Source organism: Morus notabilis, unplaced genomic scaffold (assembly GCF_000414095.1).
Source record: "Morus notabilis unplaced genomic scaffold, ASM41409v2 Scaffold305, whole genome shotgun sequence".
Classification (NCBI taxonomy): Eukaryota; Viridiplantae; Streptophyta; class Magnoliopsida; order Rosales; family Moraceae; genus Morus; species Morus notabilis.
This window is the reverse complement of record NW_010358151.1, coordinates 105286-126673: the sequence shown is the minus strand read 5'-3', so window position 1 is coordinate 126673 and position 21388 is coordinate 105286. Positions and strand designations below refer to the sequence as shown.

Sequence of the window (21388 nt, the reverse complement as noted above, 5' to 3'; positions counted from 1 at the left end):
TTTTTTTTTTTTTTTTTTTTTTTTTTAGTTTAAGGTTTGATATTCCATATCTTTACTTTGAGATTCTTGCTTGGTCAATGAAGGAATAGACTCATGCGTCCGTTTATTTTTATCTCTTTTTATATATTTCTAATAATATCATGACACATCAATTAAAATATCACGTCAATTAAAACTTATATCATATCAATTAAGGATATTAATTAATATATTTTAATTAACGTAATATGATCTTATTAAGAGGCACAAAAGAGGATATGTGAGCTCAATTCGTCAATGAAGTATGGAAAGATAAGCTTATAGTGGTTGTAGCGATTGGATTGTGATGTAATGAGTATGATTTTTTGTTTGTTTGTTTAAGGTTCAATATTTCATAGCTTTACTTTGAGATTCTTGCTTGGGCAATAAATTATAAACAATGTGATGCCAAGTTTATGTGTTGCCAGGGAAATTGAGCCCATCTTTTAAATACAATTAAGTGATGCGTTTTTTGTCTTAAATTTATTAAGATGAAAATTTCTGTTATAGACGAAGATGACGGATAACGAGATGATACTGATAATTTTATCTATTTTCTCAACATGTTAGTTTACCAATCCATCCCAAAAGCTTAAGCTATTAGGAGGTGGGCCAACAATAGTTTTATACTTTAACACAACATAAAAAAAAAAAAAAAAAAAAAAAAAAAAAAAATTAAGATCATATAAGATGGGGTGTGGAAGAGCACATGGGATAAGCAACCGTCCAGAGTAGTGATCCAAGCATTAATAACCGTTGGGGAAGTTGGCAACATCCAAAACTTTAAATGCTTTGGCACCCAACTCAAACTCAACTGTAACTCATCAATGCCTCCTCTTCTTAGTTTCAATTCTGTTTTCAAACCTCCCCACATGCCCTTTTTTTGTGCTTTTCCCATTTGATCCCTCTCAAGGCTTTTGGTCACAATGGCTGCTTTGAGAGTTTAAGGTCATTTCCTTTGGTGGGTAGGAATTGACTTGTTCTAGCATCACCCTTCAAAAAATTAAACTTTGTAGTTTCAGATACGAAAGAGGTTGGGTTTATTTTTCACTTTCTATCTTTTTTTTTTTAATTCAAAAATCCCATTTCTCTACTTTTGGTTTTGTTAAGTTTATAGTTGGGTAGATGAACAAACTTTGACAGTTTTTGACGGAGAAAACAAAGAAAAAAAAAAAAACTTGGCGTTATCTATTTTTGTTATTTATTATATATTTGTCATGAGCTGCTTATGACCCTTTTTTTAAGAAAAGAGACTTGCAAGTATGACATTGTTTCTGTTGAATTTAAATACAAGGGAAAATTGTGATTTGTTGTTCTGGAAAAATCTGATTGGAAAAGAGTTTAAGAGTTAGCTTTGGATTTGGTAGAGAAATCTACCAACAATATCTTATTCTTTTATTACGAGGCCGAATTTTATAGGAGCAGAAGTTTGTCATGTCAATTATTTAGTCTTTTTGAAAGGGAAGTAAGGCCATATAAATGTATTCAGTCTTGAGAGATTGTTGATGCGATTCAGATTCTCTTTCTCATTGTTGATCTTGGAAAGTTTGTTGGATAAAAGATGGTAGGAAGCATTGATAATAGGAACCGAAATGTGTACTTAAACGGGACTATGCAGAACAACAATGGCTTGGAAGAGAAGCTTGATGAGCTAAGAACCTTTCTTGGGAAGACCAATAGTGATCCGTTAAGGATTGTTGGCGTGGGGGCTGGCGCCTGGGGGAGCGTTTTCGCCGCGCTGCTGCAAGATAGCTATGGACAGTTCCGGGACAAGGTGCAGATAAGGATATGGAGAAGGGCGGGAAGAGCTATTGATAGGGCGACGGCGGAACGCCTCTTTGAAGTGATCAACTCGAGGGAGGATGTGCTTAGGAGGTTGATCCGCCGATGCGCGTACCTAAAGTACGTCGAGGCAAGGCTTGGGGATCGAACACTCTATGCGGATGAGATCTTGAAGGACGGATTTTGCTTGAACATGATCGACACCCCGCTCTGTCCTTTGAAGGTTGTGACGAACTTGCAGGAGGCGGTTTGGGATGCCGACATTGTGGTGAATGGCTTGCCTTCGACCGAGACTAGAGAGGTTTTCGAAGAGATTAGCAAGTATTGGAAGGAAAGGATCACAGTGCCTATCATAATCTCTTTGGCTAAAGGTATTGAGGCCGCTTTGGAACCGGTTCCGCATTTGATAACTCCGACGCAAATGATCAAGCGGGCAAGTAAGTTTTCCCTCCCTTTTACTCTGCAGGACAATCTTCTCTTTATGACTTTTGCCTTTTAACTTTGGCTTGTAACTTGTTATCAGTAGTTTTTGGTTCTCTCAAGGACTAACGAAAAAAGGGGAACTTTTAAGTGTCGGAAATAAGATATTCTGTTCATTTTACATTAAAACTTGCAAACTTCGAAAGTTATGTTGAAGTTTTAAAAGTTACGATAGACCTGTGGACTGGCATAGGTGCCGTGAAGGACCCCACAAGAAAATGCTTTAGTTAGTTTTGTTATATCTCAGATGCATTGGTGAAATGTTAGAGATGATGATATCATATATCTAGATAAGTTAAACTTACACAGAATATGAGATAGCAGTACTTGGGGGGTTTTGGGAATTAAGTTCTTCTTTTGTGCTCAAAAGGGACCAAACTGGATACATTGTTCAAAGCAGAAAGCAAAATAGCAGGTTTAGTATTGTTCGAAAGAAGAAAGTGTTTCTAATGTTTGTTCACTTTTGCCTTCTTTGCATAACTATTTGTGATGGTAAGTATCGGTAGCTGAAAAGATAGATTTTGCTTTCTGCATTTGTTATTTCACCATTTCTCTCAGAAACTTAAGCTATTAAGCTATTAGAATGTGCGCTAACAATAGTTATATTATAACAATATTAGCAGATAATATAGCCAGGTGACTTTTACTTCAAGGCAACGTAGATTTTAGTTACTTTACCTCTATCATGGATTTATCTTTGTATGTAACATTATTGAGAAATTGCTCTTTGTGACATTGAATTAAGGGGAAAAACCAGAAATACCAGAAATTACTCTTTGACATTAAACCTCTAGAATAGTATAGTTCTGTTTTCTTCTATACGATAAAGGCTTGTCTCCTTACATCAATATAATACGAAACCAAGTTAGTTCACCCAAAATCATGTGTTCATTGAGGTCACTAACTTTTCTTTCATTTACAACTTCCATTTTAGAAAACCATTTCCCCCACATGCTCTAATCTTTCAAAAAATTTTGCATGGTAGCTGGGACCCCTATAGAGAACATTCTTTACCTCGGTGGACCGAACATCGCTTCAGAGATCTACAACAAGGAATACGCGAATGCTCGGTTATGTGGAGCTGAGAAGTGGAGAAAACCACTGGCAAAATTTCTAAGGCAGCCCCATTTTATTGTGTGGGACAATAGTGATCTTGTCACACATGAAGTCATGGGTGGCTTGAAAAATGTCTATGCCATTGGTGCAGGTGAATAAATGAAATTTTTTTTTTTTGACATAAATTGTAAATGCCACTGAAATTAACTTATAAATTTGTTCTTCTCAGGAATGGTAGCGGCGCTTACAAAGGAGAGTGCTACTAGCAAATCGGTATATTTTGCGCATTGTACATCGGAGATGATATTCATTACTCATTTGTTGTCCGAAGAGCCTGAGAGGCTTGCAGGGCCTTTGCTGGCGGACACATACGTAACCTTGTTGAAAGGGCGTAATGCATGGTACGGCCAAATGATAGCAAAAGGCGAATTAAGCCGGGATATGGGCGATAGTATCAGCGGCAAAGGGATGATTCAGGTATTCATTCTGAGTTATAAGTTTGGTTCAGAATCAGTGTTTGTTTACAGTGATTCTGAATCATGATTTTGAATCAATGCAGGTATTCATTCTGAGTTATAAGTTTGGTTCAGAATCAGTGTTTGTTTATAGTGATTCTGAATCATGATTTTGAATCAATATTTGGTTTGGATGATTCTAAATCATGATTCAGAATCTGATGTGATGTTTTAAACTAAAATCACTCATGATTCTAAAATCACTCCCCCTCTTGATTCAAAGTGATCCAAACCCCTGATTTTAAATCAGGTTTCAGAAATCATAATTTAAACCTAAAATCGTAAATTATGGTTCTAATTTCAGAATCACAGAATCACCATGATTTGAATCCTCGTACTAAACGAACTCTTAACTACTTTTCTTTAGAAGCCATGTAAGTTGTAACACACATTAGTCTTTTTAAGTTCTAAAAGTAAACACCAACTTTAGAACGCTGCACTTCTTTTTTAAAAATGAACAATGCAGAACTTGAAACTTCAGCTGATCTTTGTATGGAAAGGCAAGAAGAAGGATAAGATATTTGCATAAGGAATTAGGGTGGTGTTTGCTAAAATGATAAGAACTGACCATAAATATGAGTTTCTGTGTGAGCAATATCTGAGCTGCTTTTTCCCTTTAAATACACACCCTTGTTGCATCAGCTGAGGAATTTGGATTACTTAGATTGGAATTTAGCACTTTCCTCTGGGATATTTGCAGAAATGACCAAAATTTTGGGACCCCTTTTAAAAAAGTTTTTTTTTCTTTTTTTGCATATTTGTCCACTTCTAAGGGCCAGTTTAGTAGTGCTGTAAATTTTAAAAAAATTGTTGTTAGCTATGCTGAATTAAAAGCAGCTATTACAAAAAGCAGTTAGTGTTTGGTAAACTGTAATTATACAAGTATTGATTTCAGGAGTATTATCGGTATTATGAATGTTTCATTAATTGTACTTCAAGGTGATTGCCGCACAATTTAAAAGTTAAAGTTATCTTTGCGCTACTTATGATTTTGACTGTAAATTCTTCAAAAATTCTTTAAGAATAACTTTTTATGATTTTTAACAAACACAAATTTGAGTTATGGAAGGCTAGATAATTGATTTTAAGCTCCAAAAATCACTACTAAACATATCCTAAGTTTTTTTTTAAAAAAAGTGCTAAGGTAAATCATCAAGCTGCTCTGATAAATTGTCGATTTAGCGACGTGAAACCAAATGAAATAAAAAAAATTAAGGACAATTATTATAATTTTCATAGTTTCTTATTAATTTATAGTCTCTTATGATTAATAATATTAATGCAAATCCGTGGCCTCTGAGTGTCCAGGGTGTGTCTGCAGTGGGAGCTTTTTATGAACTTCTAAGTCAGTCAAGCCTAAATGTATTGCATCCTGAAGAGAACAAGCCTGTTGCTCCTGTACAGCTCTGTCCTATCTTGAAGACGCTATACAAAATACTGATAACCGGGTAATTTTCTGCAATTTATGAACTTGACCATTAATTCTTATTTGATTTCTTGCTTAATTCTCAAATATTATAAGCCCTTTCAAAAAAAAAAAATTATATCCTAAAATTGAGTTGACTTACTGAAAAACTATAGGGTATCTTACTAAAATTACAAACTATATGGAAAAAGTTCTCATGGTGTGGTGCTTTCATCCCCAAAAATTTTTTTCTTCATAATTTAGTCCTTGAAACATTTGCAAAAACAAAAAGAAAATAGCATGCAACTCCAATTTTTTACGGACATTAAGGGCCCGTTTGATAGAGTTTTTACTTTTACTTTTTGTCAGTAGAATAAAAAGTAAAAGTTATAGTTTTTCAGTAAGTGTTTAGAATAAAAAAACTTAATGGGTCAAAACCATTTTTAAATTTTTTATTAAACAATAAAAGCGTTGGAATTAAGATTGTAATACTTTAATAAAACCCTAGTAAGTTTCAAAGTATATTCAAAAGTACTTTGTTTAGAAGCTTCATTTTGTGGCTTTAACTAAAAGCTTTTCTGAAAAGTCAAAGTACTTCTGACTAGAGCTGTAAGTTTGGGCCGGCCCAAACTTACACCTCTATTTTTGACATATCGTCCAATACTTCCAAAAGCAGCTTTTGGATTCAACAAGCTAAAAGCAGCGTTTAGAAAGCTCTCCCTCTCCCAAACAGGTCTTAAATTGTGGATGGAATAACTAGATTTTTAGTACACATGCCCTTGAATTTCTAGTATTTGGCACCTTAGTACTTCTCTAAAATACAACTTTTGTTAACGATTGGTGGTAATTGTTATCTTTTTGAAATGCAAGGATTAATTTTCAACCAAAAAAAAAAAAAAAAATTTAAAACATCGAAAAGTTCAGAAAGTAAAAGTTCTAACCCAATTTGTTCCATGATACACATCCACATTATGTACCAAAGTTATGTGTCTGCTTACTGCTAAATGCTAATGAAATACAAAATTAATTTGTAGCCCCAGAATTTGTTTTGATCCACAAGTTCAATAATAATATTTATTTTTTTGATTTCCAGGGAACAGTCACCACAAGCCATTCTTGAAGCCTTAAGGGATGAAACCTTAAACGATCCGAGGGAGCGAATTGAGATTGCACAAAGCCATGTTTTCTACAGGCCTTCACTTCTTGGACAGCCTTGATTAGTTTGCAAATTGCAACTCATATATTTTGGTACAATATAATATATCTCTATAGAAGTAAACTAAAAGAACTGAGCTGTAAATGGAAAATATCTTGGATTTTTTGTTTTCGGAAGTGAAATGTGTACGTTTTCCTTGTGTTTTCAACAATAAGTTGATGAGTTGACTGATTTTTTGTGCCTTTATAACTCGTTCTAAAATAATTTTGTATTTTTGTATGAAAATAAAAATGAAAACGTTTTCAATCTCAGAAATAAATCATTTTTGAAAATGTGTTTGATAGTTTTATCAAGAGATTATTTTCAGTATAAAAAAATATATTAATGTCTCTCTCTCTGATCGAGAGAGGAGAAAACGGAAACAAAAAATGAAAAATGACTAAAAATCATTTTTTATTTCTCTATCATTTTACACTAAACCAAAAATTATTTTCATTTCCGTTTTTGTCTTTAATTGTGCCAAACGCCGTTTCTCTCCCATTTTTATTTTTTTCTTGAAAAACGTGAAAAATAAAAACAAAAACAACTCCAAACACAACCTTTTTTTTTTTTTTTTTTTTTGGGTATTTTGTGTATTTAGCCCATGAACTTGTAGGGTTTTGACAACTTACCTCATTAACTTTTAATTTTAAGAATTTGCTTTCCAACTTGCAAAACTATTACAATGTGCCTCATTCTACTAATTTTGCTCTATTTTTATTTTTTAGGTCAAATTTAAGGACTTGAGAGTTAGGAATTGTGAGGTTTGTATTACAATTTGAATTGGATGTTTGTATTTTCCATTGAAAATTCTTTTTGCTCACTAATTTAAGATAATTATTATCAAAATGGGTCACATTGTAATAATTTTACAAGTTTAGAGGATAAATTATCAAAATTAAAAATTTAGGAGACAAGTTGCTAAAACCCTACAAATTTACGGGGTAAACATGCAAAATACTCTTTTTCTCATTGGCATGGAATGTAGAATCAAAGGTAGTGGAAGTAGAACCAGTGCAACAATGGGTCCAAGGAATGTATTCCTATTATGTGAAGTTAATCAATTTAAAAGCAATCCTTTTGTGCCACTAGACAAATTATTCAAAAATTGTAGACAATAATAAGAAACTGTAAAATGGAAAAATTGAGGAAGGAGGCAGAGGTAAAGGAATACAGATTGCCAAACAAATTACTAATTAAAATGAATTATTGATAATCTGTTTCAGCATGTGATCGTACACGGTTTTTTTTTTTTAAATGTTAAAAGAAAACTTTGTTATCCCACGTAAAAAAACAGCAAAATTTATTATTTTTCTTTGTTATTTTTTTATTCTGATTTTATTTAAATGTTTGGAATTCCTTTAATTTTTTTTTTTCGCTAAAGGATGTCTACATATTTTGCATTCTAGATACCTTTGACTAAAAAAAATAAGAATTTATCTCACATTAAAATTTAAAGATATTTGTAGCAGTTTTTGTGCTCAGGTGCCCCAAACTTCTTTACTGTTTTTTTTTTTTTTTTTATTTGTTACTAGAATATTTGTTACCCTTCAAAATAGAGGGAATAAAGTTTGATTACCCTTAAAATACCAAGACCATCTCTAACGCATATACCAATGTTAATGGTAAATTTGTCACAAAATATGATTAAAATGGTATATTTGACATTAGACGTCTGGTTCATGAATTAGAATCGTGAGATTAGAATCATTTTCGATTTACGTGTATTTTTTGTGAAAGAAAATACTACAGTGAATCATGAACTATAATTTAAATCAGGGTACGAATTCCCTTATTAAACACACCATCGCGTTTTATTCTCCAATGCACTACTGCCATTTTAAATGATATAACACTATTTTATTATTTTTTTGGGGTACAAATATCAATATATGTAGTCAAGGCTGATAAATTGCCGTCAACTTAATTTTCCATTTCGTTAATAGAGAAGAGTAAAAGAAGTGCATAGTAGTCTGCAAATAGCAACACTTGCTCTGTATTTTTTGTGAAAGAAAATACTACAGTGAATCATGAACTATAATTTAAATCAGGGTACGAATTCCCTTATTAAACACACCATCGCGTTTTATTCTCCAATGCACTACTGCCATTTTAAATGATATAACACTATTTTATTATTTTTTTGGGGTACAAATATCAATATATGTAGTCAAGGCTGATGTTTGTAAATTGCCGTCAACTTAATTTTCCATTTCGTTAATAGAGAAGAGTAAAAGAAGTGCATAGTAGTCTGCAAATAGCAATACTTGCTCTTGGTAAACGAGAACTTTGTAGAGTTATAATATAAAAATGGCAGTTTTTGTAATTAAAAGTTGAAAGTTGAACAGACAAAATTCATGTGCTATATTTGATGAGAAATTTGCCATCAAGTATAGTATATGATAAATTTGCCATAAGAAATGATATTAAATTAGAGAGTATTTTATACGCTCAAATGTTAAATTTCTCATTAGCACACTTATTATAGTATTGCATTGGAGATACTTTAGCATTGCATTGGAGATGCTTTAGTATTGCATTGGAGATGCCTTAAGGGCCAATTTAACATTATTGTGTTGCTAAAAAGTTTTGTTGTTGTGTTGTTAGTTAAAAGTTATTGTGACCAGAAGCATGTAGGTATTTGATATAATTTTTTTCAAAGCTATTGTGAATACCAAAAGCATAAATTTAGATGTTTGGTAAACTATGTATAAAGTTGTTGTAAACATGTATAATGATTAAAATAGACATACTTTAACACAAAAATTTTTAGTTAGTTTCATTATATTTTTAAAGTCAATATTCATAATATTTTTACTCCAAAATACTAAAAAATATATGTAATCTTAATTTGTTATTTAAAATAGTTCTAAAAACTAAATTATTAATTTTCTTATTCATTGTTGTTATTTTTAAACATTTTGATAATAATAAAAAATATTTGAGTAAAATTTAGCATAACATGTTTATTAAATATTTCTAATTTTTAAATAAATATCAAGAAAATGTATACTTTTTAATTTAGTATGAAGAAATAAAATGGGTAGAAGAAGAATTAAGTTTTATTATTGAGGTAATTTTAGTAAAGTTAGACATTGACAGCAGAAGTAGTTGTGTAAAAACAACTCCTAACATGTTTCTCAAATTCTGTTGTTTAATGACTTAGACAAAAACATGATTTATCAAATATTTTGACTTGCTGTAACTTCTTAAAAAGAAGCCAAAAACAATCTTTTAAAAACAATGTCAAATTAGCACTTAAGTTAAAATAAAAAAATAAAAAAAATAAAAAAAACTGGTAAAAAATTTCAGCGGAGGCCAATAACCTTTTTTTTTTTTTTCAAGTGTTTATTAATAGTAGGGTTTATTTCATAAATAATCCCAAAATTTTATTCTTAAGTCCACTTTAATCTCTAATTTTTAAAATGTCCCAAACTTAACCTCATTTTTTCAATACAGAACTAAATGTGGATATCCAGTTAGTAGCGTTATTTTGCTTTTTGTTTTTCATCAGAATCAGACCAACATCACGTGCATATTCCATCTTCTTTTCAACATATAAGTGATCAAAATGACTGATGAAATAAATTAGTAGATCAGGGTTAACTTTGTGATGTTTTAAAAGATAAGAACTAAGACCACAATGTTAGTGCTAACTGTATATTTAACATTAAAAAAATATAACATGGTATGTTATTTTCATTTTTGTTCGATACATAATGCTATTTGAAGTGTTAAATATATATTTTTTATAATCATTAAGCTTTAAAAGCTGTAAAAATAAACATTTATATTTTAAAATAATTAAAAAATATAAAAGTTATAATGAAAAAGTAAACATTTTAACAAATAACAATTAAATGTTAATTTTTTCATATGCTATATTTTGTGAGAAATTTATCACAAAATATAATATATAAAAAATTTAACATAATAAATAACATCATATTCAAGGGTATTTTTTACTCTTAAATATTAAATATATAATTAATACATAAATTATAGTATTAGATGAGAGATAAATTACAATTGAGAATAAATTAACCCTTAATATTATTTTGTTTTTTCGGCGGAAAAAGGCCAAGCTAACAGTTTTTGGTCATCCCCGAAGCGGGGAGCTTCCAAAGTAAAAAGAGTCTTAGGGCAGCAAAAGCAAAACAATGGCGGAGGCTGAGAAAGGAAGCGATATCGGAGACGCCTTAAAGCCCTTCTTCCTGAGAGCATCTGAAGCCGAGGTCTGTCTGTTTGTTTCTCATTTGCTTTTCTCCAAAAATGGTTTAAACAGCCCAACATGTTATCATTTAACGGAATATCTCTATTGTTTTGTTGGTTCGTTAAGGGCCGTAAAATTTTTTGGTTTTTTTCTGGTGCTAGTTTGGAATTTCGGATATGGGTTTCTATCAAATGGAGTATTTATTAAGCTAGAAATGGTGAATCGTTGCAATAGATTTTTTTTTTTTTTTTTTTTTTGCACAATCATTTACATAATCATTTCTTCAAAAAAAATTTTTTTTTTTTTTTTTTTTTTTTTTTTTTTTTTTGGTGCTGAATCCTAGTTTTCAGTAAAATGGAATCCATATGCATAATCATTTGAAAAATGGTACCGTTGTCTTAGTCTTACCCTGAATGCCTAACCGAACAAGAAAATGTTGGGGGCGATGTAAGAAGAACCACACTAATAAAAGACAAGTCCCATAAGATGGGTTGTACATATGTGGCCTATTTCTATTAGTTGTGTCGTTTCCTTTGTTTTCACGAAACAATAATGTCGTGCATGCCTGGTGTCTGATACCACACACTGGTAGAAGGTGAGCTCCACAATATGGGTCTCACAAGCCACAACTGGGCCAATCTTCTATTAGTTTGCTGTTAGACACCACCGGTGTTCCCACCCAAGCATTTTTCTTATTAGAAGTTCCATGGTTACTTCCACCTATCAAACACGACCATTTGAACTTTGAGGAATGCTAAACACACTCGTGAGTGGTGCGAGTGCAAGATCTTGGCATCCTTCATGTGGGTCCTGTTGTGGGTTCCCGAGTGAAGAACGACTAAGATTTTGCACTCGTGATATTTGCGAGTGCATTTAGCATTTCTCTTTGGACCCATAGTGGCTTGTGTCCTTTTTTGTCTAGCTGATCAACCGTAATGGGGTTATGTGAAAATAGCTTTCATTGATTCTGTATGTGGACCTCTCTCTCTATATCTCTCTGGCTTATATGTTAGAAATCTCATTAGTTGGTATTTTCTAGGGCCGTCATATGAGGCAAAAGTGTTTTTCTGTTCAAGAGAATTGCTTTTAAACTGGAAATATCTAATTTTTTTTCATTGATTTCTGCTAAAACACAAAATCTTACGATAATACAATATTTTCGCCCATGTTGCTATGATTAGAGATACAATAAGTGGTTCTTGTTATTGACAACTGACAAGTAAACTTCTTTGCGTTTCTCTGCCTGAATCTCGCTAATCGTGGTCTGTTCATATCAAAGGAACGGTTGTCAAGACTTGAAGCTGCCATTGCAAGTAAGAGGTCCCCAAGGCCTCCCTTTTTCTTGCAGTGTGTTCTTAACAGATGCACTATGTTTGTTATTGTTTAATCTGACATGGAATCTCATTCAGATGCTGGAAATGAGGAACTTTTGAAAATAATAAGTGAACTTCAGTCTAAGCTAGAAAGTGCAAACGCTGAGCTAGTTTCAGAACGGGAAAAGGTGGTGTATGTTTGTATTTTGCTCTTATTCCATGTTAGGAGAGGCAATTGGAACTCTGAAAGTTTCAATGTCAATGTGCAGGCCCGGAATCTTGCTGCGGAAAATGCTAAACTCCAATATCGGATTAAGCATCTGGTTTTGGCGGTCAAGGAGGCTGATCATAAGGTCGAGCAAGCCAAGTGAGTCATACATTACCATTCTTATGATACACATAACAAACTTATTTCATGCATCCATGTTGTGTGTCAATTCTGTCTGCCATGGTAAAACTTGAGATCATATATATACGTTATCCAATAAAATGTATTTTACCATTGAATGCACTTACAAATAGGAGCTATTCGAACCTGTTAAGAGAAGGAAAAATGATATTCAACATCAAAGTTGATTTCTTGAAGCTGCATTAATTCCTAGAGCTCTTTAAGGGGTTTTTATTAAAATTTATCCCACTTATTTCTGTTAGTTCAGCATAGTGTCAAAAGGATATCGAACTCATTTGGACGCTTGTTTCACCGTGGTTTTATGATGACTTGGTTTGGCTTGTATTTAGGCGAGGCATGCATTTAATGCTGACCTTGTATATGCAATTCCATCTTTTGTTCTCAGGTGATGCCTGGAATGATGAAGAAAACTACTTGGGGGTTTGTGGCCGGAAGCCCTTTACAAATTATTGGATTTGAGATGAGATGACAACTTGTGACACTAAGCTAAAGGAAATTACCATAACTCTTTTGAAGAAAATTTCACTTGTGAGAGACAACAAACATGTAGGGTTTTAAGATGGTAATTTATGCCAGGAATAATTATTTACCAAATCGATCGGCAAAAAAAAAAAAAAAAAAAAAAAACCAAATCATATCATAGTTTCTGTTCCCAGAAGATACGCAGGGCGCTATCTAAACCATGCGAATAAATGTTGTTGAACAAGTCTGACAAACCAAAAGATTTTGAACAATCTTATTTATTCCGACTCAAGTAGATAGGTGGGTCTTACATGATCCCACCTCTAATCCCAACACAACTAGAGTCAGAATTAACAACAATTTTCCAAAGATTTTGGATGTAAAACATAATAGACACATACCTCTAAAGCGTAATAACAGAAATACTTTAAGAAACAAAAAAACAAAAAAGCAAAAAACAAAAAAAACTTTTGCTATATCACACTACCATTATTCTTTAACAAATGGCAGGAAATTTACAGCTTCCTCTTGCATTCATATTCAAAATTCACAAAGTTCCCCGTACAAAAGGACATTCAATGCCAGTTGTTCCCAAAAGTTTATAGGTTTGTGTAGTTCTTTGTCATCACTGCACAAATATGTATGCAATATAAAGCATGATGTCATGTAAACCTAAAACTAAAACCTGCTAAGCTTCTTTCTATACTTTGTTCCTTTTCAATCCATCTCTCTAAGATTCTATGGGAGGTGAAAAGAACGTTATGGACAATGACAAGTGCGCCATAGACGGACATGCACAACGAAATAACATATCCCAAAATATGGAGATGAGAACAAAACAAAGCTGTACAACTACCTGTAAATTCGATTTCCTAGTCGTTCAGTCAGAAACTGAATCAGCTGTTCTTTCTTAAGCTTAGAATAGTTCTTCATGTCATTTTCTTTTGCAACGGCCTTCAGTTGTTGTACTTTCATCCCCTTCAATTTATCAATAGGAAGAGGCAACTGAACCAAAGCCCTAGCATTGGGGTCATTATCAGCAGAACCGCTGTGAGTTGCATGCCCAAGTGACTCTGAGCCGTTCAAATTTACACTCGAGTCCTTCATATGTGCATTGAGCTGCAAATTTCCAGTCCTCTTACTTTCCTGTGGCTGTGAAAATGAATGTTCTGCAACAGCAAGAGAAGTGCCACGCTCTTTGGTATGACATTCAACCTGAGCCGACTTCTTCAGATGCTTACCACTCATTAGCTGCTTCAAACTAGCATTGTCATCAACAGAATCAGATTTTTGTCTTTTGTATGCTGACACGGAAGATGCGTTCAATTTTCTTTCTGTAGGTGGGAAAATAGGTCCAATGATGCTTTGTGAATCCGACTGAAATTTCCTCTTTGTCTTTGGACTTTGTAGTTGCCGATCTAAGTTTAAATGGGACTTGCAACCGGCAATAACAGCCTTGTTAGATTCCTCAACTACCGGTTCTCCTAACTCGAGCTCAGCCTTGATTGTATTTTTCCCAAGCTGGGCTTGCAAAGCCAAGGCCAAATGTTGAGTGTTAGTCACAATTTGTCGATCATCTCTTCCATTCACCACTGTCTTTGACCATGAATTTGAAGAGTTAAACTTGTTGAGCGCAAAAACCTTTGAATCTTTAATGCCTTCTTTTCGAGCAGTTCTTTTAATGTCAATTAGTTTTTGATCCACATCACAATTGTCAGTTTTTGCTGGACTTGAAGTACTTACTTTGAATTGAGAAGTTTTATTCATCTCTTTGAGAGCAGCTGATCGTATTATAGCATCCGGACCAATGTAATTAACAATAGCATTTGAATGCTGCTAGTTGAAGGAGAAACAGAGTTAGAGGCTAAAGATAAGACAAGAATCAGTCAAACTCAAATTTGTGATTCCACAGTCGCATGCAGTGTGCCTGCTGCAGCACCTGAATGTCAACTTCGGTCTTTTCCGAGTTTTCCATCAAGAGTATGTCAAGAACGATTATGTTTTAAAGGTAGAAATAGTAACGTAGTGATATAACCTAAAAGCAAAAGGATCCTTCAAATACCTCATCAGTTCTGTCATGACCTCGATTTCTTTCATGATGGAAATCTGCTGGGGCAATATAATGCTGTTTCTTTACTCCCCCATTTACTTCTTTATTTCCATTTGCTTTCATATCATTTTTACACAAACTTTTCCCCATATTGAAGCATGAATTTGAAGATTCAAGAGAACTTGAGCTGGAAGCTTTGGCAATAGACTCTGCATCCTGTTCATTGCAAGGAAAAAAAGGCGACTAAAAGAAGTGTTAAAGAGTATTCCATTAGCCTCTCTACAGAATGAAACTGAGATACTAATATGCAGTCACAATTTCGTATGTTACAAATCTAATCTAAGCTCCAAAAGTTTACCAAGTTGCATTCCTCTAGCTGTGCGCTACAAGATCACATCTATGGCACACGTTTAAGCACAACATAGATTACAAGGAAAGCTTCGTGTCCTAACCTAAGAGAGGTATGTTCCGATTCCCATGGGTTTCATTAAAGAACATGTGATAAAGCACACGCTTAGGTACGAAACTTTATTCTTCCATCTACTTAGCTGTTAAGTTTTCTAAAGCATCTAACCAGATGCTCAGAAATACTCGAATTATAGCAACGCCTACGAACTATTTCATTATTAAAGCAAATAAATGCTACGTAGAACAATGAATTTGTTGAGACCACCTACTATAGAGAACAAACTCATGGAAATAATCAAGGCAATCGAACAAGAATTCTAACATGATTTTTTTTATAGCAAAATTCTAATATGATTTACAATATAAACTAACAAGAATAAAAGGGAAATATTAATTTGCATGAGTCCAATATCATTTACCATACAATTTAAGCAAAACAAAAGGCATATATGAACTCAATAATGAGAACTTTGAGGAGAAAGGGGGATAAACCTCAACTACTTCCATCTCACAGCTCCTCTCTTCAGGTTTCAGAGATGCATTTTCTATAACTTTTGTATCCGTGAAACTAAGCTCTTGTGCTGTGGCATTCTGCTGCCTGGTTGTGCCATGTGACTCGCCCATGACCATTTGTTTTTCCTCGTCAGAGGAGCCAGGTGAAAGTTTCAAATAATTCTGGCCGGAATCTGTTGTATTTGTATCTGCAGACTGTTCATTGATAACCACGAGTAAGCGAAGGCTATAATCCAAGCATATGATGACACTAAGATTGAACCAGAGCCAAAATATGCTTAGAAACATTGCTAAAACACGCACAGCATCATACCATGAAAGAATAGCCATATAAAGACGCAAATTATTGGAGTTAAGAAGCTACTTTAGAAGATAACTTCTAGAGTAACATTCATGAGATAAAGATCGGGTTTTTATTTTTTATTGTTCTACACATATCATATCTTAAAGAATTTCCAAAATAATAAATTTAAAAAGAAATTAGTAGAAAATAAACAATTGGTAATGTTGAAATATAAAAGCTATTGTCAGCCCACCTCCTAATAGCTTAAGCTTTTGAGATGGATTGATAAACTAACATGATGTACCAGAGCAGGAAATCTTGAGTTCAAACCCCTGTAATTGCACTCTTTATCCCCTTTAAGTTGTCATCACGTGTTGGGTCTTCAACATTTTTCAAGCTTATTATTAAATATTCACGTGTTGGGCTTTCTAATTAATTTACCCATACGATTGCCCATTGTCCAACTCACACGTGAGAGTGTTGAAATAATAAATATAAAAACTATTGTTGACCTACCTCCTAATAGCTTAAGAATAAGTAACAGAGAGAAAAGCTTTGAAAGAGGCCTGAAATAGATCGACAGATATGCAAGAGATGCCTTTATTGTTTGTTATAAATTTTTTTTATTTTTTTATTTTTTTTATTTTACTAGTAAATAACTTCTTCTCTTAATTACCTTTCAGGAAGAAAGTACTTTACTTTTTATCCTATATATTAGTAGGTGAAAGTCTCTCATTCTCTCTGTGATGCAGAAACCATTAAGAAAAAGCAAAAGTAATAGAAGCGGAATGCGATAGAGCTCCATAGACCTTTGTTTTCATCTCTTGAAGTTGTGAAGAGGAATTCATACTTGTACATGTTTCTGTTGGGGTATCAGCCTCTCCAGTTTCCTCCTTTAATGTACCTAACTTCAATTCGCTTAGTTCTCTGCTTTCACATAGCTTACTTGAATCTGCTGAAGCATTTGATTTCAAGTCCAAGATAGTGACCTGTGAAGGCTGCTTACATAAATGGGTAAAAAAAATGGTGGTATTTCATTACTAAAATCTAGAAGATCAAGATCGGAACAAGCAATGCACATATAAAGCTTGATAATATTACGAGGGTAAAAATCATTGCTTCCAAGCAAAACAGAAAAATTCAAAATTGCAAAAGGAAAAGAATCAATCTCTGCACAATAAAGCTAAATAAATAAAATAAGCATGAATAAAAGTAAAAACTACATATGCACGTCCCATTAATCACCAATTTCCCTTCATATTGCAGGGAATAGAGACTGTACTGATCCAGGAGAAATGCAAGGACACAATCTACAGAACAACTCAAAAAAGTCTAGATTTAGAACTGCGACAGAAAACACCAAGTCATTGTAATAACGAAACACGACGTTGAAAAAGAATGGTGGAATTCATAGATAATCATACGTATGCAAAATCTGCAGATAAATGTTGTCAAAATTCATTTAGGTCATAAACCCTTCCCATGAACTACTTTTACTTTTGAAGGCTGATGCAGTACATTCTCAAACAACTGGTAGAGGAGAGAAAAGTTTTATAAGGAATACCTGTTTATCTTTCTCTTGGAAGAATTTGCTTAGAAGACCCTTCAATATGTCATGGATTGTCTCTGCAGGTTCCCTATGCATTGAGGACTGAAACTCAGCATCCTTCTCACACTTATTCCTCAAGGTCCTTATCGATATATCGAGACAATCTATCTTCTCTCTCAAAGCATTACAACATAGTTCAAACCATTCTTTGTGTTCAGCAAAGGCTAATTCCGTTTGAAGAGACACCAGGTTCTCTTCCAGTTCATCAATTTCTGTGTCTTCCTTTGTTATCAGAATCCTCAAGACTTGGATACAATATTTTTCGTTCAAAGCTTGTTCTTCTATTACATCTACGATCATAGGAAAACCCAGCTGTAAATATTGAAGTAACAAGACTCGTTTGGATTAAGGTTTGAACAGAAATTCCTTTTTTTTTTCTTTTTTTTTTTTTGTAAGAAAAAACATTATAACAAAAAGGTCTAAAGTGTGGTGCGAAACAAACGATCTATTTAAAATGTGTGGCAAGGAAAAACATGCGAACATACCATGTCCATAACCAAAGTAGAAGTCACACTGGCATTCGGATTGCATCGAGTCACTTCCCTCGAGAGTATCTGAAAAGCAGTTATCTTCAAGTAGAATAATTGCTAATAGAAAATTCTAAACATGGTAAAATAAGGCGTTCTGGAAACCTTGATCATGTGGCGATTCCCATAGATCCCAAGCCATGAAACAAGTATACCTGAGATGAAAACATGACAATATCACAATTATTCAGCCTATATTTATATGCTTCAGCTCACTGGGTGAAATATCCATTTAGACTTGAGGAAAGATGTCAATCTAAAAGCTTATTGGACAATAAAAACTTCTTAAGCAACAGTAAACAACAAAATCATCGTATAGGATATATTAGAACTTCTTAAATTCGCAAAACTTGAAATTTTAAATAAAAAACTAAAAAAATCATTCAATAATCTAGAACCAACTATCAGATAGTCACCAAGACCCAAAAATTAAAATACCTAACAACAAATACAATATCAAATATCATGCAAATACTCGTTTAAAAATTTAAAAACTGGATAGTTTAATCAAAGAAATATTCCAAAGAAAAAAAAAAACTTGAATTACTGGACATAGAATTCTATTAAAGAAATTATAATAAACTGAACAGAAAATTACAATCTTTCACAAAAGATATAAAAAATGAAAAATAACCATTTCCATTACCGACTGATAGTTGCTCGACCATGCATTCCACCTGCAATCAATAATCAAACACCAAAATCCTCAAAAATGTGGAATTTCGACATCGTTGCGCTTTGCGAAATCACAACATGGAAGGAAACAAAAAGACAAGAAAAATGAGTCAGGGCCTTGGTCTTCGAAAGCCAAAACATGCTCTGATAGAATGTGGCATAGAAAGGTAAAAGAAAACGGGGGAAAATTTGGTTTTCTCGGACGCCAAACAGTACGGAAAAGAAAGAGCCTTTGGGAGAGAGATTATTATACTCTAAAAAATGGCAGTGATAATGAAAGAGAGAGAGAGGACTGAAACTCACCTCCGATTGCTAAGAACGATACCAGCAGTGACTGCCTAGGGTTTCGAGCTCCAAGAACTTTAGAGAGAGAAAGAAATGTTAGTGAGATAAATCTTAGAGAGGGAGAGACAGAGAACCACTGATACATTCAACTCTGGGAGTGACAGAGAAAAGGCTGCGTCTGAAAGTGACGAACTCTCTCTCGCGCGTGTAATAAATAATAACAAATGAAAAAAAAAAAAAAAAAACTACTTTCTTGGGGGGTACGTTAGTCAATACGTGCACTATAAGAGGATAGTAAAGTCATTTCATGGTCTTCAGCTGACGTGGAGGAAAGGGCGAGCCGTGGGGACCACTGAGAGAGATTCCTCATACGTAATAATGGCCACGTCAGCTGATTTTGGACCGTTGAAAGTCTTCTTAATCCAATTTTGGCAGGAGATTCCGACAGTTGGACCAGAATTTGTGGGACCCACCAGATCGTTGTGGTAAGAACTTACAACTTTACCTATTTGCCTGAAGGTTTTTTGTTTTTGTTTTTTAGGACGCGTGGACTCTAGAAATAAGGTGGGCCCTTTTCACTCTAGGATTGCTTTGGTCAAATGAGGATTGACTACAGGTTTGTTTTTAGAAATGCTGGTTCTCTGTTCAATCGCAAGTACCGCGAGTGAGGACGAGTGCATGATCTACACCGTTGATTCATGTGACTTATGCTTTGAGATTTACGAAATGAGCGACTTGCATTTTACACTCGTGCCTCCCGATTGTAGTTATCTCTCCTTTAAATGGATTCGGTTTTAATTACATTACCTTAATAAGAAGGGAAAAGGTGGCGGATAGGTGTGAAAGAACACGTGTTTTACGATGTTAAAAATGTTAAGCGGGCGTTTAGTTCATGAATTAAAATTATTTTTAATTTATATATTTTTTTTTATGAGAAAAAATATTATAATAAATTGTGAACTATGATTTGAATCGGGGTACGAATCCTCCAACTAAACAACTCTTAAAATTGATGAGAACTCAATCCGTTTAGTTTTTAGTTTTAAAGGGTTTATTTAGTTTGTTGATTTAAATTTTTAATTTAAATTGATATATAATTTTATGTGAAAATTTTTTACTTTAATAAAAAAAATTAAATATGTTATTTCTGAGAGCTTACTGCAGTAAAACTCGAATCGATGAAATAAAAATTATGATTTTAGAATAAAAAGAAAACAAATTAGTGGAAAAAAAAACACTTGATTGATAGTTGTAATTTAAAATCAAAGGAAAAAAGTATGGGTGGCAATTCGTATCACGTGTCGTGTTCTTATCGTGTTTTGATCATTTTTTTAAATTTGTAGTCAACCCGAACACGACCCGTGACACGAAATTTTTTAAAAATTACAATACGAACACGACACGACCACTTTACGAGTTGACACGACACGACCCGAAAATGACCCGTGACACGAAATTGACCCGTGAATCTGAAATTGACACGAAAATTGTATACTTTTATTTAGTTTTTTACATATTAGAAATAACTTAAAATTCATAACACACTAAATTACAATAACATCCATTGAAATTAAGTAAACAATAATATAAGATTTTAAGTATAACTATCATGATATCACAAATTCATAATAAAATTTAAAATATGAAATTAAAAATATATGTATTTTTTAGTTTTTTACGAGTTTCGTGTCGTGTTCGGGTTAGGCGGGTCCAACCCGAAATTGACCCGTGTTTTTCGTGTCAATTTCAGGTCGAACCAATTCTGACCCGAACCTTTTTTTTCTCAACCCTAACCCGTAAAATTCGTGTCGTTTTCGAGTCGTGTCGTGACCCATATTGCCGGCCCTAAAAAAAAGGTTTTAGAATCATTCCTCAAATTCTTTATTAAAAAAAGTAAAAATGGTTTTTGTTTGATTCTTAGAAAACTTTGACGTCAGTAGGAGAAATAATGATCGTGTTTGGAATTGATCTCTTTTTTTTATTTTTTACGTTTTTTGAGAAATAAAAAATGAAAACGTTTCAAAACAGCATTTGGCGCAATAAAGACAAAAAACGGATTTGAAAATGATTTTTTGATTTAGTGTAAAATGAGAGAGAAATGAATAACGACTTTTAGTCATTTTTCATTTTTTGTTTTCGCTTTCTCCTCTCTCGAGCAGAGAGAGAGAAAGAGACATTAATGGGTTTTTT

At 33.3% G+C, this 21388-nt stretch overlaps 3 protein-coding genes across 3 annotated transcripts; 2 read left to right on the top strand and 1 right to left on the bottom strand.

Annotated features, from left to right (window-relative positions):
• Window positions 1–1075: 1075 nt before the first annotated feature.
• LOC21399591 (glycerol-3-phosphate dehydrogenase [NAD(+)] GPDHC1, cytosolic) lies at window positions 1076–6643 on the top strand. The gene is made up of 5 exons (XM_024161518.1): window positions 1076–2237; window positions 3266–3487; window positions 3566–3813; window positions 5160–5299; window positions 6350–6643. The coding sequence occupies exons 1-5, from the start codon at window positions 1580–1582 to the stop codon at window positions 6471–6473; spliced, it is 1392 nt and encodes a 463-aa protein (XP_024017286.1). The 5' UTR covers window positions 1076–1579; the 3' UTR covers window positions 6474–6643.
• A 3881-nt stretch (window positions 6644–10524) lies between these two features.
• LOC21399590 lies at window positions 10525–13000 on the top strand. Its single transcript, XM_010091906.2, has 5 exons — window positions 10525–10686; window positions 11944–11977; window positions 12074–12165; window positions 12247–12344; window positions 12772–13000. Exons 1-5 carry the CDS (start codon window positions 10612–10614, stop codon window positions 12773–12775), a joined length of 303 nt encoding a protein of 100 aa, XP_010090208.1. The 5' UTR covers window positions 10525–10611; the 3' UTR covers window positions 12776–13000.
• Window positions 13001–13102: 102 nt separating this feature from the next.
• On the bottom strand, window positions 13103–19343 carry LOC21399589. The gene is made up of 9 exons (XM_024161532.1): window positions 19217–19343; window positions 18885–18915; window positions 18344–18393; window positions 18197–18265; window positions 17667–18001; window positions 16912–17100; window positions 15799–16014; window positions 14911–15141; window positions 13103–14684 (listed from the first exon to the last, which is right to left on the bottom strand). The coding sequence occupies exons 1-9, from the start codon at window positions 19341–19343 to the stop codon at window positions 13701–13703; spliced, it is 2232 nt and encodes a 743-aa protein (XP_024017300.1). The 3' UTR covers window positions 13103–13700.
• Window positions 19344–21388: the final 2045 nt, after the last annotated feature.